General features: G+C 49.1%; 1 protein-coding gene across 1 annotated transcript in view; it reads left to right on the forward strand.

Annotated features, from left to right (window-relative positions):
* Positions 1 to 1,218: 1,218 nt before the first annotated feature.
* Positions 1,219 to 14,078, forward strand: part of St8sia2 (ST8 alpha-N-acetyl-neuraminide alpha-2,8-sialyltransferase 2) — a 73,674-nt gene continuing 60,814 nt past the window's right edge. The window contains exon 1 of the mRNA XM_052160617.1: positions 1,219 to 1,502. Coding sequence (XP_052016577.1) covers positions 1,405 to 1,502 — 98 coding nt within the window. The 5' untranslated portion in view covers positions 1,219 to 1,404. The remainder of the gene's footprint in view (positions 1,503 to 14,078) is intronic.

Genomic DNA, 14,078 nt, shown 5'->3' on the forward strand with positions numbered 1-14,078 from the left:
AAGAAGAAGTATGAGAGGCTCTCTAGACCTTTATACACCCCGGCCTGGGAGAGACGTGGGTACTACTAGCCCCTCTGAGCTATTCTGAGCACAAGCGACCTGCCTCTCTGTTCCTTTACAGGTGCTTCCAGAACAGTAGGGCATTGCGTTGAAATTCTCAACTCCCCTGAGAAGCAACATCTAGGACCCTTTCCCTTTCATTAACCAAACAATGATCTGGCGTCCGAAAAGTTACATCCAGTGTGTGTGTGTGTGTGTGTGTGTGTGTGTGTGTGTGTGTGTGTGTTGTAATCTAATTCTAGTAAAACTTAATGAATGGGTTCTTCCCACTTAATGCAGCGGGGCAAAATGTAACACGAGCTAAAGTGTCTGAAGCAGGGAAGGAGTTCGGTATGGGGTGGGGGAAGGGGCATCTCTCTCCCTTTGTGGGAACTGTATTTTCTAGAAGGCCTTTTGATCATGATAGGACTCCAGGGGTTTATTGATTAGACCAGAAAAGAGCAAGAACTAAGGAGCTGAAGTACATACAGCCCCAGCCACAATGTGGGTACTATGCCTGCTGTTGGACGTAGAACGGGTGCTACGGGGATCCGCTGGTTCTCTACGCAGGACCTTGGACAACGCGGGGAGCTCCAGGCTCCCCGGCTTGGGTCTATAAATGGACAGAGATGGCCACCCATAGAGAAGGTTTGCAGACTGAGCACCTCGCCCACCAATTGCCAGGAACATCTCTGGTGAAGTTGGCCTCTCTTAGCCATTTCTCCCCTCCTCTCTTCCACTTCCCCTTTCAATTCGTCAACTGCTGAAACACAGCCCAGAGGAAACCGCCTCCTCGCCGCGCGCAGAAGACCGTCCCCAGGTGTTAGTCTTTGTGTCGGGAAAACTTTGAGAGGAAGCGAGGGCGCTGGACAAAGAGCGAGCGACGCAAGGCGTTTGCCAACCAGCCCCGGGTGTTCCAAGTTGTCTAGGCTCAGCTCAATCTTCGGGTAGCTTTCGATGGCCTGAGCTCAGCCTTCCTAGGCCGGGAGTGGCAAGCTCCTTGAGCCCTCCGGGGCAGGAAAAGCAAAGGCGGGTGGGTGGCCGCTGGAGTTAGTGGGAGGAGACCAGGCAAGGCGCGGAGCAAAGCTGTCAAACTGCGCCTGGAGCCCAGTGCCGGGCGGGGGGGAAGGGGGGAGGAAAAGGGAGGGGAGGGGAGGGGCGGGCAGGAGCGGAGAGAGAGCGAGCGGGCTCGCAGCGCCAGAGCAACCCTTGTCTGTTGCTGCTGCTGTCGCCTCGGCCACCGTCGGCCCGGACTCGCCCGGAGCGCAGGGTGTGTGCCCCGCTGCGCGTGGAGCGCGGAGGCTCCTCCAGCCCCAGCTCCTCGCCCCGGCCCGCGCGCGGGTCCCGGAGGGCACAGACCCCACCATGCAGCTGCAGTTCCGGAGCTGGATGCTGGCCGCGCTCACGCTGCTCGTGGTCTTCCTCATCTTCGCAGACATCTCAGAGATCGAAGAAGAAATCGGGTAAATAGCCTCCCGGAGCCCCTGCCCCGAGCCCCGGCGGGATCTCTTCTTCCCCTGAGCTAGCTCCTTACTCCCCATCCGCTTTGTGTGCGCCGCGCCCCCCTGTCGCTCAGCTGGAGGGATAGTGCTGGCGGTTCGGGCTGGGGGTGGCAGTGTCAGAAGCCCGGGACGCTTTAGGGAGTGGATGATGGGGGCGCGGCTGCCGAGGGGCGTCCCCGGGCGGGGTGCACGGGCAGCTGTAGCCGCGCGGCGTGGGGAAAGCGGACTCGCCCACCCTGCTCCCTGTTCCCAGCTCTCTTCCCCCGGCGTAAGCGAGCGCGGTGTCGCCGGGGTCGAGGGAGGGCGCCGGGGAGTGTCTCGGGCGGGTAGAAGGACGGAGAGTGGAGGCAGGCAGGAGTTTCTTTGTCTCCGGCTCGGCCGCTTTCTCGCCTTGGCAAAGTGGGCAGGGGGCGCGCGGGGGATCTCTAAGCTGGGGGAGGGGAATCCCCTGGCGGGAGCTGAGTGAGGAGGGCTCTGCACGGACTCCTGGGAAGGGGAATGTGCCCTGCACACACAGGTACGCACCCACGCCGCCCGCCGGCCAGCCTAGGATCCGGGCGTGGGGGGTGGCACCGCTAAAGGTGTGGCGCGCGGTGCTGGAGACCCGGGATCTCCGCTGGCTTTGGGTGCTCTGACAACCCTGCGACGCCCCAGGCGACCCCAGGTGGCTGAGCGCTCACATCCGGCGCCAAGACCCGGAGAGGTTGCCAGAAAGTCTCCAATGCCTCCTGGTGGGCTTCGTGGTCCCCAGGAGCGCGCGATCTCAGCTTGTCCCTCTCTCTTCAGAGGTGGGCGGGACCACAACCTCCAGCTGCTCCTGGTTCGGGACTTCTTGGAATGAGCTCTCTAAGGGAGCCGGGAGCACCAGCAGGGTGTCCCGTGGGCTGAAGCTGGCTCCCGAACCTACAGTCTTCTGCACGCGGAGCCCGACCCATGTCCGAACCGTGGGCGGACATGTCGGAAGGCAGCAGGTTCTGAGGTAGCCTTCAGTAAAAAGGGTGAGGTCCCTGAGAGCACAGGAGGGGGATTAGTTAGGAGCCAAGCTCATACAAGTGTCCTGTGCTGTGTACACCCCTCCTTTGTCCAACTTCATTATCCATAGGAATAGAGGATGGGTCCTGCCTTCAGACCCCCCCCCCCAAAAAAAAACATAGAAGTCCAGAATCCAAGATGCTGAGGCCCTAGGGACCCTAACCTGCAGGCAGGTGCCTCTTCTGCTCCTTGCTTTCTCTTTACCACCGTCCCTTTCTGTAACCCCACAAATCATTCTAAGGACTCCACTATGTTTGAAGAATCCCTTTCTGCTTCATTTCTCCCATCCTCGGTTTCCCCAAGAACTCCGAAAACTTTCACTTATGTTCAGTTAATACACTCTGTGCCGCCAGCTCCTCAGCAGAGACAGAAACTACTTTCCCACAGCTGCTCTCCTGGTGTCTCTCTCTCTCTCTCTCTCTGTGTGTGTGTGTGTGTGTGTGTGTGTGTGTGTGTGTGTGTTTGGAACAGAAGTCACATTCTGAGATCTGGAAGGTGGACTTCAGAGCGCCCAGGTTTCTGCCTGTCCCAGATTACTGGGTGACTTTGACAATAGGAAAAGGAAAGACCCTCAGATGCCTACTTCTTCTGGTGTGTGTGTGTGTGTGTGTGTGTGTGTGTGTGTCTATGCTCCCACTTCCACGAGCTGACAACCCAGATCATCAATTCGCTGAACTTTTTACTGAGTATCTTCTATGTGCCAGGGACTTTTAATTTTTAAAATGTAATGAGAAGATCAGTTACACGTGGTGTCTCCCCTTCCTGCCAAAGGCATCTTGAAGCCTTCACTTTCCACAGTCAAATTCTTCCAGCAGGCAGTCAGAAGTCTCCAGAGGAGCATTTACATATAGAGTGTGTATAGAAAACTCAGGGTTCTTGTGCTGTGAGCATATCACGTTTCACCTGGGGATCCATGAGTCTTACCCCCTCCCACCACCCCCTTACCCTGACTGATCCTAGTAAGAAAACTGTCGCCTATCCCACACTGACATCTTCTGTAACATGGTCTCAGTAGACTCTTGTCTTTGGGATGGATTTTAACTTGGTCAGTGAACACTTTCTCCTAGTTTGGTGGGGTCACCATGAACCTGCACTACCCAGGCCATGTGGTTGGTATCAATAGCCCAGTTCTGTTTGCAGTCAGCGCATCTGTTTAATCTGGAGGGAAGGAGGCTCATTGCATTTACCATGCATGGAGAAGGAAGGAACAATGTGGGACAGAGGATGGGAACTGCACTCGTCTTTCTGATAAGGAGCAAGGCTTTAACACAGTCACTCATCCTTGAAGCCACCTCAAATGTTTGGTGTGGGTAAGTGACCTGGAATAGAATTTGGGGTGTCAAGAGGAGTCTGTCTCCTTTGCCCTATGCTTCCTCGGAAGGCGTGGGGTTCTACTCGGGATCACAGTACTTTTGTACCACCCCTTGCTGGGGAAGGAGTGCTGGGGAAGATAACAAATTACCCACCAGAGAGAACCATGGCCCTATCAAAAAAGGGCTGATTCTGGACGGGGGTAGACAGTGTGATCCTGAGATCTACTTGTGAGGCAAGAAAGACAGACAGAGTCACTTTGGGGATAAGTTTTCCTGGGACTAAGAGATGAACAGTTAAAAAAAAATCAAGTAAACCTCTCTCTCTCTCTCTCTCTCTCTCTCTCTCTCTCTCTCTCTCTCTCTCTCACACACACACACACACACACACACACACACACAAACACACACATATACACACATACACACACTCACATACACACACACAACCTACAGACCCATTCTTCCAAAGCTTTCAAATCTTTCTTAGAAAATGAGATTTTTAGATTGGTGGCCTCAGTGGTCCTGACCTGTCCCAAGCATTAACTATCCTGTGGCCAGGGGTAGAGCTTCTGAGAGACATCTCTTTTTCTGAGTGGTTGTCTTCAGAGTTCCATTCTTGGCACTCCTGTCATTCATGAACTGCATGAGAAAAAGAAGTATAAAAAGACAGACTCTCTGCAAGGAGCCCATCCAGTCGCCCCAGGAACCAAGGATCACAGTCAAGTTCTGAGTCAGAGACTGAATGGGGCTTTGGTGAAGAAACCGCATGACCTACCCTGAGCACCTTGCGGTCTTTACAGTCAGGCATGTTCAACCTTTAGATACTGTGACATGATGTTATTATCATCTACAAAGTTCACGATACGCTAATTACCAAAAAATGCAAAGAAAACCTTATAGTGTTTTAACTACATTTGCAGTTTTCCATTGGACTACATGCATAGCTCTTTTGCTGTCCATGCGGCCTGCAGGCTGCTGCTTTGACGTACCTGCCAGGTAAACTGAGTTCTTCTGGTTCTTCCCTGGGCTTTAGGCTCGAGTGTAACCCTTATGAAGGAGGGAGTGGGATCATGGTTCGCATGTGTACTACATTGCCCTCACAAGTGGCCTACGAAAGTCACTCAGGAAGTACTAATTTTCCCAGTCTTGCACAGGTTAGGCACACAGCATCCCTGGGTGAGGCACCTCTCGGAGGTCCTTGAGCCACAAAGGGCTCCTCCTCCAGAAACAGCTCCCTCTGTTATCCATTTTGCTTGGTTTAATGTAATATCCAATATTTAAGCTATATTCTGGTTGCTTCCATGCAAGGTGGGGTTATACCAGCTGTCATCTGATACCCCAGTCACCAGATGAGCCATTATAATTATAAGAGAGTTATGCAACTCTGTTTGAAAGACAAATGAGTTGTTGGTCCTCACAATGCCTCTTGTGGCAGGCACTAAGGGGGATGGTAAACATGGTTAGCATGAGCTGCAGGCTTAGTCAAGACATCAACATATTCTATCATTGTGGTACCCCAATGGTAAGCCACCAGTGGTACCAAGAACTATTTACTGTTGATTAACTAACTGTTGTGTGCCTGTCCCATGCTGACTACCTCGAAGCACCTGTTCCCTGACCCATCACCCTCCCCGTCCTCAGTGGGTACTGATGCTACCCTTAGTTTAAAGAAGACCGAAGCTTAAGTTAATTTACTAGTAATGAAGTACTAGGTCTACATAGTCCAGAGGTCAGGCAGAGTGTGGACTAAATCTTCTGGAGGAGATGGCTCTGTCATTGTCTTGCAAACTAGATTCCTATGGCAACTGAACCAGACTTCTCCCATTATGCCCAGGTATCCAGAGCAGGGGTGATTGTGAAGATATTTAACAACCAATCCAACTCTGGCGCTGATGCGTTAGAAAGAATATCAGACTGGTCAGAATTGATGCCATCTAGTACGTTATACAAAGGTCCTAGCACCCCTATTAAATCTCAAATCAGGTCTGGGAAAGTGACAGAGGAGGAGGAGCTAGCTCTGCCCATCACTGTGATCCACAAGCAGGCAGTGACTCCTGCCATCCAGGGAAGGCAAGGTGAAATAGACTTTTGAGAGGAGTCTCAGTGGACGCTGGAGATCATGGCCTTGGGCAGTTGCATCCTGCACTCTGTGAGAAGAGTCTGTGTTTATTTAAGGTGGTCCTTTTGTAGGGGGAGGGGTCCATTTTTTTCTCCTCCATCCTAGTATAGTTCACCCAAGCATAAACACAATTAACAGATAAAATAGAAGAGAAAGACAGTCTGCTTTCAACTCCCTTGCTCCTAGTCCTCAGCGCCAACTGTTCCAGCGTCAAATTTAAATTGTAAATAGATATCCTTCTTGGAAACCAATTCAGTGAGCACAGCCTCTTTCCCCTTGTAGTACAGAGTTGCTAGGCTTGAAAATTTGTTTGGAACTTACAAACCGGGAATAGTGAAAATGAAAATTATAAATACTTGCCACAGAGTGGGATTCTAGACAGACGCTGACTTCTTTAAGCAAAAAATGGACATTCGTGGCTATAACCTAGCTTTGGCGTCTTGGGTTCATCTTCCCCTAGGTTCTACCTGTTTCATTTGATGTTGCTCACGACTTTCTAGATTATTCCATAATTGCCCATCTCTATACCTTTGCGTGTGCCAGTCTCCATTCTGGGACTCCTGATACACACTGACCTCCCTGCCCTTCTTGCTCCCTTCCCAGGCCCCTGTCTCCTCACTACTCTGTCACCACCTCCTTCACACCCTCCTTCCTAACCACCCCACCCACCCTCGCTCCTCCTTAGTTGCTCACACTTGTGCAACTTGATTATCCCATCACGCCAGCATCTTATGGAGACAGAGCTCACAATTATGTTTTATTTCTCCTCTTTCCCCAGCTCCTCGTAAGAAATACATGGTCCAGAAGTGCCCAACCTTTTGACATTGCAAAATGACATTGCCACCTACAAGTTCATCCTCAAGAACCACTTAATCAAGTTACCAAAACAAATCTTTTTTTTAAAAAAAAAAGTCATAATGTTTTAAGTTAGTGTGCTAGTTTGTAGTGAGCTGCATTCATAGCTATCCTGGGAAGCATATAGCTCAGGGCTCAGGATGGAAACACCTGATAGATAATGAAGCCCTTTTGTTTTATTTGCTTTTTTTTTTTTTTTTTTTTTTTTTTTTTTTGAATGAAGGAACTCTGACTTAGGGATTAGCAATTGGATCCTAGTCTCTATGTCTCAAAAGATCCCCTCTGTTCAGCTAACAGTTAAACACCTCCACTTGGTGAGAAAGCTGAGGCATTTCTGCCACACGTGCAGCATGAAGGGTACACCCTGGGAAGGACACTGAAAGGGACATCTTTAAGACATGGCCCACATAGGAAGGCCAGGTCCCTCCCATGTGTACTATCTCCAAATGTTCTTTATGGGGCATTTGAAATCAGTGTTTTATTTTTAAAACGGCTCGTGATGGCCATCAAGGCTGGGCGTGCTGCATGGATCTAGATAAGCTCTGGAGAACCAGATCTCACAGCTGCCTGGAGCAAAACCGAGTTAGACAGGCAGATGGCAAGATAGCAGGAACTCCACAGCCCAGTGAGCTGATGGCTGTCTCCTGCTGATGGGAGGGGGGGATGGAGACAGGTCCCTCCCTAAAGGTCTGCTGGAGTGACATCCCCAGTGGCTGTCTGCCTGACCGTCTGGGTCTTGCTCGCTATCTCTGCGGTGCTAGTCTCATCCTTAAGTGTTGAGATTAGTCACTCTCCTAGGTGGCAGCTGGGCTGGTTTTAAATTCTCCCCAGTTGCCCGCAATTCATCACCCAGCCGGGAGACTGTCCATCCAGTGTCCTGACGGGACCTGTGCGTCCCCGAATTTGCTCAGCTTCTGTCACCTACTTCACAGTAGTGTGGGGAGAGTGGCTTCAGCCAAGGAGAGTGTCTGCATTACACACGGGCAGCTGTGTTCCTCCTGACACACTTGCGAGCACTTGGGGGAGCTGATTTGTTTCCCTGGAAAATCATCACGCCTTGCTGGCTCTGTGAGTTGTAAATCTGCATTGCAAGAGAGAGGCTCTCCACTCTGTCAAGGGGATTTCCCAGGCGCTTTCTTGCTATTGTCGGAGGAACCCAGGATTCTGCTCTGTTCTCCAGCCCCCCCTTCAAACTTCAAGGATGTAATTCCTGCTCCTATTCAGCATCTTAATCCACAGTTTGGAGATCCAGAGGATCCCTCTAACCAGGGGTCCCCAAATGCTGATGTGCAGAAAGGACAAAGGATGCAAAAGGGAGGGAAAAAAGGAAGAAAGAAAAGGCTACAATGTAGCCAGAGCAGTTCGTCAGTTTCCAGTCCCAGATGTCACTGCCTCCCAGGTTTCCGTATCAGAAGGCTCTGCTTTCTTTTTCTTTTAGCTACTTAAGATCGACCATGCTTTTAAAAGTCTTTGTAGCTGGCCTAATAATCCTCTTCTTTGGCCAAACAGGTTGAGAACAGATGCCTGCCAACCTCAAGTTTTTTGTTTGCTTGCTTTTATTTTGTTGGGGTTTTTTTTTTCTTAATGTTACCAGCTTTTAGGATCTTATATGCTGGGATCTGGGTTCCAAAGACCCATGGTGAGGACCACACGGGAAGACACACCTTCCCCCTACTCTCCCTACCCCCCTACCTCCTGTCCTACTTCCCGACCCCCCCTCCTGCACACAGTTATTTTCTCCAGTGGGAAGGTGCTAACAGACAACAACACCAAAGTCATTTTATGGGTGTTAGATCTCAAATAACACATCTAAGCCTCACAAGCAGTACGATAAGCTTGATATCCTTAATACCCCTATTGTACAGATGGGGGAAACTGAGGCACAGAGCCATCAAATAATTCATCCAGAATCACATAGCTAGTGAAGTACCTACATGAGATCTGAATCCACGTTCCAGATGACAGGAGCTATCCAAAAATAATGCGTGATGCAGCCTCCAATCAGGAAATAGACAAGCTCTAATCTCCAAGGGAATTGTCCCCGAAACATCAAGGTCTCTGACAGAGGACTGTACAGACTCAGCAGGGCCGGGGGAGGCCGTCAGGGACAGTGTGCTGGAGCCCAAGACATAGTGGGCCATGACAGGAGGAAGGGTCCGTACAGAAAGGGGGGCCAGCTTTAAAACACCGCTGCCTTTGCCCCCTCTCCCCTCCAACAACCTTCTGCCCCAAGCTGTGCTCATCAGAATGCCTCTGGAAAATGGTGTCTGAAATGTTAGAATGGCGGCTCTCATCTGGACATACCACACCAGGCCAAAGCAGTTCCTTATGGAAGAGGCTTATTGGCGACAAAGAGAGACAAAGACAAAGGGAAAAGGAACAGAAGTGGGGAAGGGTCTGTCTTTTATTTAGCTTGTGATATAACCTGTTCACAGGTAAGTGTGGCAAGTGGACTCTAAGAAGGTATGCGGTTGTCATGGCAACAGGTGTCACCTATGCATGACATCCCTGAGTTTGGAACCAATCTGCCAAACTGGTCTTTTGATATCAACAGTGTCTGTTAGGAGTCAGGGAGACTGAGCCACCGAGAGAAGAGAGAACAACACCATGATTAAGGCCTAGAGGAGTTTTCTTCTGAAGAGGAACAGAGGGCTTGTATTGTCAACTGCCCCAGGCCAGTGAAGCCTGGTAAGGAAAGATGTACATCTGGGGAAGGATGGGTCAGCAGGGAGAAGCCTCATCCCAGGAAGTCTCATTTCCCGGGGTCTGACACCTCTAAGAGCTCATGCCAAGCATCAATAAGTATTCCAACCATGCTCTTTGCCCATCTGTGGATACGCAATAAAGGCTCACAGAGGTCCCAGGACTTTCTGTGACCGCACAGCAAGAGGACCTGCCTTTACCTGACCCTGGCTCCGGCCCCGGTCCACAGCTCCTATACCCTCTACTCTGGCACTCTATACTCTGTTCTATTTTCTGTGCCACGCTGCAGGTTGGCAAAAGGATACTGGAAACTTCTGAGTCTGGAGGAGGAACTCACTGATCATCTGTAGTCACCTAGCACTGGGGTGACATTGCTGAGGTCTGGCATTTCAGCAGATGCAGAGGAAAGGGCAGATACACTGGGACTCTGCCCAGTAAGACCTGAGTGTTCGCTGTTAGGTTTCTGTATCTCTAGTTTCTAGGCTAAGCATGTTGGCCTCACTCTGGGGAGTGATACCTAGGGTAACTTGCACCTTCTTTCACGGTATGATATGTGCCAGGACCGTGTAAATAATAGAGGAAAGGTATATGGTGTCTGGAGAGTGTGAGCTTGCCAGGCAGGTGATTTCAGCTCGCTGTTTCTGTAGGTCACAAAGGGCCTCTAACTACGTTCCTAGAACTTGACTTCAAGTAAACCATGTGAAGTATCCAAATGAATGTCCTAATCAAAATGTTTATCTATGAGAATCAAAAAGAAAGGTGAGAGGAACCCCGGGGCTGTCCTGTGTCTGGACCTGTCTACAGAAGGCCTCCCACAAAGACCCTGGAAACAGGGGTGTGGAAACAGCCACAGCTTCCAGCGCTTTCCACAGCCTACCATGCTGTCTTCTGTGGCTCTGACCCCTCAGAGTGAGGACTTAGGGCTCCATACACATCTCTTCCAGATGCCACTCAGAGCCTTACTTCTGCAATGTTCTCACTGGAGCAGTACACATTGCCCATGACATAGGCGTGACCTCTAGCTCTGTACCAGGGATGAGCTACCATTGGGCAGTGGGGATGCTTTGCTGTGGTGAAACACTTATTACCTATGTGTCCTCAAGCAAATGTCCCCACTTTTCTGAACCTCAGTTTCCTCAGGCACAGTCTTCATCTGATTATGCAAAGGGCTATGATAGACTATAAAACACTGTGACCACTATAGAAAGCCATAGGACCGTCCCTCCCCAAACCCTAATACAGATTCCATGCCATCTAATCTAGCAGCCTCACTGGTGGGTACACACTTAGAAAATGGAGGGGCTGCAGAATGGCTCAGTGTTTGAGAGCACTGGCTGCTCTTCCAGAGGACCTGGGTTCAAGTCCCAGCACCTACACGGCAGCTGACAGCCATCTTCAAGTCCAGATCTAGAGAAGACAACTCCCTCTTTTGGCCTCTATGGGTAGACACTCATGTGGTACACAGACATCTATGCAAGCAAAACATGCATGCACATAAAAGAAAAATAAGTAAAATCACCAAGCAGTTTATAAAATTGAAAGCAGAGACTGAAACAGACAGTTGTTCAATAATTCCACTGTTCACAGAACCATCATTATCATATCCACTGACAGATAAATGATGACAATATATAAAGAAATACTATTCAGCCTCAACAATGAAGAAACTTCTGACACATGCGCTGTCCGACATAGGTAAACTCTGAGGCCATTAAACTTTCAACACTGTCACAAAAAGTCAGCCACTGCTTGATTCCTCAGAAAGGATTTTCCTCAAACCAGCCAGATTCTCAGTAGAATGGTGGTGGCCACCGTCAGTGGGAAGAGAATAAAGAGCCACTATTTAATTAGTATAAATTTTCCTTTTTGCAAGATGAAAAGGGTTCTATAGAGGGATAGTGGCGAAGACTGCACGGCAATCAGAAATGTACTTAAAGCCACTGAATAGAACAGTTAAACAAGCTTAAAATGGTAGACTTTGCACATGTTATGCTACAGATTTTGAAAACAGGCACACACAAACGAAAGACTGCTCAGAGGAGGGTGCTGGGGCATGTCGGTTTATTTTAAGAGCTCTGGTGTGGTTTTAACAAAGCGGCATCAATGGGAGGGCTATTTCATTTAGAAAGTGATGCGGTGGCGCCAAGAAGCATGGGAGGGAGGCGATACCAGGAGGGGGAGTGGCAGAGGCACGGAATTAGAAAATGCACTCTGTGGAGAGTAGTATCATGAGTGTGTTTGGATAGGCTTGCTGGATGTGGTCCAAATCCCTAACACTTGGATTTAGGACTACGAGATGTACGAGCCCACACTTTCCTGTGTGAACATTGATGTAAATACTTGCTGGCCTGCCCGCTTGTCTAACATCAGTGGAGAAGTCCCTAGGGTCCCATAAACACTTACAGAGGAAGGAGAAGCCTCCACAGACCCCTCCCGATCAACATCAACACTCCACCCAGCTTCCTGCTCTCCCCTTGCTCTTCTGCCGCAGGGTAGTCCTGTAACTGCCTTTGTTTTCTCAAGAGTGAACTTGACAAGAGCCTCAGACATCTCAACTTCTGATTTGGCAACCGAAAGACTAAGAAAATTGGGGTCCCCTACCTATAACAGGCTCACACTATACAGTACATGCAAGAAAATGGGAATATGAGTTAATATGGCTTCTGGAAGACATAAAGTCTATAAAGTTGTTCTCAAACTTGAAAGAGCATTAGAATGACCTCAAAGGCTTGTCCAGAACAGATCACTGAGCCCTACCCCAGAGATCCTAAGGCCTGAGAATTTGCATCTTAGACAAGTTCCAGAATATCCTTTCACTGCTGGGCTGCCTGAGGGGCAGGAATTGAGAGACACTGGCCTAGGGCCTTTTTAGTCAACCTATGGTCCTTAAACCAGCAACTCTGGGCATCACCTGGAGGTCTAGCAGATGGGCTGAATCACAGACCAGCTAAGGCTATGTCTGCCTTATAATAAGGCCCAAGCAATGTGCATACACACTCTACTGGTGGGAACATACTCACACCCCATGATATGATGGTTTGCTCAATCCCAAACTGCATATGCCAAGGTGACCCCTAAAATTATAGCAGAGCTGAGACATAATGTACCTTTCCCATCCAAGCATAGGATAATGTTTGCATGGTGTCTTAGTCAGGGTTTTCATTCCTGCACAACATCAGGACCAAGAAGCAAGTTGGGGAGGAAAGGGTTTATTCCGCTTACACTTCCATGTTGCAGTTCATCACTAAAGGAAGTCAGGACTGAAACTCAAGCAGGTCAGGAAGCAGGAGCTGATGCAGAGGCCGTGGAGGGATATTTTTTACTGGCTTACTTTCCCTGGATTGCTCAGCCTGCTCTCTTATAGAACCCAAGAGCACCAGCCCAAAGGTGGAACCACCCACAAGGGGCCCTCACCACTTGATCACTAATTGAAAAAATGCCCCACAGGCACTTCCCCAACTGAAGCTCCTTTCTCTGTGATAACTCCAGCCTGTGTCAAGTTGACACACAAAACTAGCCAGTACAATTGACCCCTTGTCAACTTGACACACAAACACATCACTATTAAGCCTCAACCCTTTCCTCCCCAACTTGTTTCTTGGTCATGATGTTTGTGCAAGAATAGAAACCCTGACTAAGACAGATGGGGAAGGCACATTATGTTTGGACAAAAAATAAATAAATATATACCATTTTGTTGCCTATAGTAAGTACACTGTGCATAAACATCATGTTTGGTCCGAGGAGCAATAGGCCATTTAGCACAGTCAGTAGACAGAAGCCTGCACCATCTATGTCTGAAGAACACTTAGTAGCATTCACACAACATCACTCAATGATGCATCTCAGCAGGCATGTCCCTGTCAGTAAAGGATACATGAGTGTAACTGCTTTCTTTCTCTGCCTTCTGTAGTATCCCTGGCCCTACTCACCAGGGAGAATTTGCCCATATATTTCCACTGCCCATCATGGAGATGTCCTAGAGTGAATGTTTTAAAGAAATGTTAATGAATGTTCAAATGTTAATGCAAAATGTTAATTAAAATGAATGTTAAAGACAGTAACTCATTACAGACTCAAGTGGGGGTGCCCTTGTGTATTGTGAAGAGCTCTTTATGTAGTCCACACATTTGTTATAAAGACACTGCAAGATGTACTGAAGAGATGGCTCAGTGGGCCAACTGCTTATCACACAAGCTTGAGGACCTGGGTTTGAATCCCCAGGACCCATGTAAAGCCAGGTGTAATAGCACACACCTCTAATCCCAGTGCTGCTAAACAAGATGGGTGGCAGAGATAGAATTTCCAGAAACCATGAGTATGCATTGGCAAATAACAAAAGCCCATCTCAAATAAAGGTTAGTAATGAAGGCAGGTGGGCAAGGTTATCTTTTGACTTCCATCGATGGAACACACACACACACACACACCCTGCAAGAAAAACTTTATAGACAGGTAACTAAGAACAATAATTGCTTTATAAAGACAGAAAAGAGACCTGCAATTTTTCAGAGT

This window comes from Apodemus sylvaticus, chromosome 1 (genome assembly GCF_947179515.1).
Source record: "Apodemus sylvaticus chromosome 1, mApoSyl1.1, whole genome shotgun sequence".
In the NCBI taxonomy this organism is placed as follows: Eukaryota; Metazoa; Chordata; class Mammalia; order Rodentia; family Muridae; genus Apodemus; species Apodemus sylvaticus.